The sequence below is a fragment of the Hyposmocoma kahamanoa genome, unplaced genomic scaffold (genome assembly GCF_003589595.1).
Source record: "Hyposmocoma kahamanoa isolate Upper Pololo Valley unplaced genomic scaffold, ASM358959v1 232, whole genome shotgun sequence".
In the NCBI taxonomy this organism is placed as follows: Eukaryota; Metazoa; Arthropoda; class Insecta; order Lepidoptera; family Cosmopterigidae; genus Hyposmocoma; species Hyposmocoma kahamanoa.
Genome location: NW_020653750.1, coordinates 9,148,752 through 9,153,888, shown reverse-complemented (window position 1 = coordinate 9,153,888; position 5,137 = coordinate 9,148,752). Strand labels below are relative to the sequence as shown.

Below are 5,137 nucleotides of genomic sequence, written 5' to 3'. Positions count from 1 at the left end.
TTGAAAAAGGATAAACAAAGACAAGGTCTTATTTTCTTATACCAAAACGTTAGAAGTATCAAAAATAAATTACACATATTAGAAACTTTATTAGAAGAGTACAATTTTGCTGCGCTAGGTTTCACAGAAACCTGGATAACTACAGTCAAGACTGATTTATTACATTTGGAGGGATACACTTTGGCAAGCCAGTTTTCTAGAACAAATCGAGAAGGAGGAGGAGCATGTATATTTGTAAAGGAGGAAATGGACTATATCGAATATGAAAATATAAACCAGCTATCAATAGAATACATAATTGAAATTTGTGCTATAGAGTTAACTAACTATAATACGTTATTGATTGTTATATATTGGCCAGATAGAAATAGAGAACCGAAAACATTTGTTTTACAATTAGAAAAATTATTAAAATTGTTGACAACAAAATACCCTAAGAAACGTATCATACTAGGAGGAGATTTAAATGTAGACTTTCTGGGTAACTCGAACCAGAGCAAAGCAATGATCAATTTATTTAATACATATAATTTTCATCAAAATGTAAATGTTCCTACAAGAATAACAGCAAATAGTTCATCTTGCTTAGACGTAGTATTTACCAACTTTGACACGTCAAACTTAAGCATAGCAGTGAACGAATACGGTATTTCTGACCACAAAGGTATCACAATAACTTTAGCTAAAAATATACAGCAATTAAATCTAATATGTCTATACATTATGTCCAAAAAAGACATTTTAGCTTAGTAAACATGTTGTTGTATAAGAAACATCTACAATCATTAAAATGGAGTGATTTATTTTCAAATGATAATGACATAAATAAAAACTATAAAATATTTCATGACCAGCTAACTTCTCTACTAAATTATTGTATACCAAAAAAACAAATAAAAGTAAAACGTAAAAAGAAAACATGGTTAACTAAGGGTATAAGGGAATCAAGTAAAAATAAAAGACATTTACATATATTAAAATCACAAACAAATAGTACAGTGCTAAAAGAGTATTACAAAAAATATGTAAAAATACTAAAGAATACAGTAGTTGCATCAAAAAAGTGTGAGTATATAGAGAGAATAAAAAATTCTAAGAATATAACTAAATCAATGTGGGAAATTAAAAAAGAAAGGACAAACAAACCTAATAAAAAATTGCATAAAAATATTACGTTAAAATTGAATAAAAAAGATGTAACTAACCCTAATCTAATAGCAAATAGACTTAATAAATATTTCTTATCAGTAGGACACAACGAAAATATTACAGAACCTCGAGGGCGTGCCATGTCTGCTTTCGTTAACAACACTATATATTTGAGTCCGGTTAATTCTCTCGAAGTCCTTAAAATTATAAAATCTCTAAAAAGCAAAACAAGTTTCGGTGTTGACGAATTTCCGCCTACACTAATAAAACAATGTAAAGAAGAACTTGCTGAACCTTTAACGTACTTAATAAACCAGTTTTTTCATGAAGCATCATTCCCTAACATGCTAAAAGTTGCCGTTATAAAACCTATACCTAAAAAAACAAATGCAAATGAACCCCAACAATTTAGACCCATTGCACTATTATCAACATTCTCCAAAATTTTTGAATCCACTATGGCATCACGTTTGACTTCGTTTTGTGAAAAATATGATGTTTTTGACGGCTGTCAGCATGGTTTCCGAAAAGGTAGATCCACCATAACAGCCCTTTATGATTATACACATGAAATTTTAAATATAATAAATGACAAGAAATATGCTGTAGGATTGATGCTGGACATGAGCAAAGCTTATGATCGGGTCTGTCATCAAACTCTTCTATTGAAACTGTATGAAATGGGGGTGCGGGGTCACGCATATGATTGGTTGAAATCTTACTTGACGCACAGGGAACAATTTGTACGGGTATATTATTATGATCATCAAAATAATGTAATTTGGAACATAGATTCAAAAAAAGAAAGAGTAGAACGTTCAATTCCCCAAGGTAGCGTTCTTGGGTGTATTCTCTTCATAATCTATATTAATGATATAACAAGATGTATAAGGGGAAAATGTGTAATATATGCTGATGACATATCGATTGTATTTCCATGTCAAAATAGGGAAGATTTACAGGAACAGCTTAACTATAGCCTAAGTAAAATATTAGATTGGTTAAAGGATAACAATTTAGAAATGAATTTATTAAAAACAAAATTAATGCAATTTAAACCAATACAAAAAACTCCATTAAAAACAAAATTCTCGTTTCAAAATATTACCATTGACTTTACCCCTTCTTGTACGCTGTTGGGAGTTGAGATAGACTCAGGCATGAGTTGGAAACCCCACATTGAAAAAGTAGCATCAAAACTATCTAAATTCACCTACGCTCTATATGAATTAAAGAAATGCACAGATCTAAAAACAGCAAAGATCGCCTATTATGCATATGCTAATGCTTGGCTGAGCTACGGTATTATTTTGTGGGGAAACAGTACTGAGGTAAATAAGTTGTTTGTGTTACAAAAACGATGCATTCGTATATTGGTAAATATTACAGATAAGGAAAGTTGTAGACCTTATTTCATTAAATGCAAGATTTTGACTGTTGCTTCCATTTATGTGTTTGAAATGTGTAAATTAGTACGTAAAAACAAACATTTATATCAGCAAACTCTAGACGTTCAAACGCGTAGTTTAAGAGACAGAAATCGATTGATATTACCTTTCACCAGGTTACAAATAGTTAGTTCAGGAACATACCATATCTCGGAGGGCCGGGAGCCCCGTGCAGGAAGTTGTACTCCGGAGTAACCCGTAGTATGGCACTGTACGGGGCTCCCGTGTGGTGTGGGGCCTTATCAGCGGCAACGAGGGCGCTGCTGAGAAGGCCCCAGAGGGTGGTCGCCCTGCGGATGTGCAGGGCGTACCAGACAGTGGCCGCGGCCGCGGCATGCGTTCTCGCCGGAACTCCGCCGTGGGACCTCGAAGCGGAGGTCCTGGCGGAGGTTCACAACTTCCGGCGAGAGAGGAGGGTGCGAGGCGAGAACCCTGCTCCACAAGAGGTGGAGCGGGAGCGCCGCCTCGCGGTCCAGCGCATGCGGGACCGGTGGAAAGAGGGCTTGGCGGATCCCCCCTATGGAGCTAGAACCATAGGGGCGATCCGCCCTGTCCTCACTGAGTGGGCACACCGGTCCCACGGGCCACTGTCGTACCACCTTGTGCAGATCCTGACCGGGCACGGCTGCTTCGGTCACTACCTGCACAGGGTGGCGAGGAGGGAGGCGTCCCCGTCGTGCCACGAGTGCGGCGCCGTGGACGACACCGCGCAGCACACCCTCGAGGTGTGTTGCCGGTGGATCGAGCAGCGCCGCACTCTGGTGGCGACAATAGGGAGGGACCTCTCGCTGCCCAGCGTGGTCGCGGCCATGCTGCGGGATGAGAGGTCCTGGGACGCGGTGGCCTCCTTTTGCGTGGAAGTGATGACGCAAAAGGAGGCGGCGGAGCGGGAGCGCGAGGACGCGCCTGACGCACCCCCGCTCCGGCGCAGACGGGCGGGGAGGAGGCGGCGGCAATTTGCCGCTCAACTCCTTCCCCACTGAGGCCAGCGGACAGGGACTAGGGCCCCCTGTTCGCATTGCACGGCCTCAATCGTCTGGGGAGAGGGGCGGAGAAAACCGATCCTCTCCTCCATAGGCGCGGGAGCCCCGGCTTAGTGGCCGGGGCGGCCGGGCGGCGTCGTGGTGAAATAGAGATGATCCCACGGCGCCGACACAAACCCGGCGAGAGGCAAACCGATGGGGTTTAGTGGGTACACCCCTGGGTCCATGCCAGACCCAGGAGCAGCGCCCTTTTCAGGGCGCCGGGACTCCCACATAACCTCCGAGCCGCCCGGGCTCGGGGGTATCCATAAAGGATTCCCCACCGTTAAAAAAAAAAAAAAAAAAAGGAACATACCATATCCCCCGAAGGGGTTCCCGCCTTGTCGTGGCGGGGGGGCTCTAGTAGCCGTGGTCGATTTCATCCCACGGTGAAGCTAAGAGGAACCCACGGGGCCGGCCGATGGTGGTAGGCTGGCCCGAGGAGGAGGGCGTTCCGCGCGGGGCCCGTTTGGCCAGTGGGACCGCGCGGATGCGCGAGGAGGAGGGTCGCGGGGGGAGAGACGTATCGGTGTGTCGTTGCCGCTCGTCCTGTCCTCCGCGACCCTGGCGGGGCTGCACCGCTTTTAATGATGCAGTGGCGGCGGGGCCGCGGGGGAAGAGACGTGTCGGTGTGTCGTTGCCGCTCGTCCTATCCTCCGGCCGAACGTGGGCGGTTGGCCCGTGGTGGGCACTCCAAGGGACTCTCTTCGGAGAGTCCGCGCGGAAGCGCGTTAGGTGTTGCGGCGGAGCCTGTCATCAGATCCGCCGCGGGGGCTGGGGGAGCAGCCACTGAACTTCACAGTTGAGTGGATGCTGTCCTGGCCCCCCATGGCCCCTGGGTAGCGGACTCGGGGGAATTCGTTGCCCAGCATAAAGGGGCCCGGGATGGAAGGCTCGTCTGGTGTTCGGCGAGCCTCACATTCGGAGTCGGGGGACCGATGTGTCTCCCTTCTCGAGGAGGGGCTGCGCAGGGCGCCGCCAGCCGCTGGTGGGGGCGCGGACGAGTGCAACAGCGTACCCGTACCCCCACCTACAGCGGAGGGGAGGAACACTCCGGGGGTTTAGTGCGGTCGGGCTGCTCCCCTTCAGGGTTCAGCCCAGTCCCACATAACCCCGGCTCTGCCCCCGCGGGGCCGGGGTATCTGTAAGCAGATTCCCTGGGATAATAAAAAAAAAAAAAAAAAAAAGGAACATACCATATGTCAATAAAAATATATAATAAGATACCAACTGAAATAAAAAATGTAGAAAAAGATGTAATATTTTACAAAAAGTTAAAAGAGTTCCTTTTAGAAAAATGCTGTTATGACATCAGAGAATTTTTAGAAATTAAGTAGAATGTAAGAGATTTAGTTTTTAATTTCAAATTTAATTTCCAATGACTAATTTTATATCCAATGACTAATTTTTATATCCAATGACTAACTTTATATCCAATGACTAATTTTATACCCAATGACTAATTCTAAACTTTAAATTAATTTTCAATATGTTTTCAATTAATATTCAATAGGACGT

The 5,137-nt window shown here is 44.3% G+C and overlaps 1 protein-coding gene across 1 annotated transcript; it reads left to right on the top strand.

Moving 5' to 3' along the window:
• The first annotated feature begins 2,800 nt into the window (after window positions 1–2,800).
• On the top strand, window positions 2,801–3,580 carry LOC113228662. The gene is made up of 2 exons (XM_026462017.1): window positions 2,801–3,043; window positions 3,311–3,580. Exons 1-2 carry the CDS (start codon window positions 2,801–2,803, stop codon window positions 3,578–3,580), a joined length of 513 nt encoding a protein of 170 aa, XP_026317802.1.
• The last annotated feature ends 1,557 nt before the right edge of the window (window positions 3,581–5,137 follow it).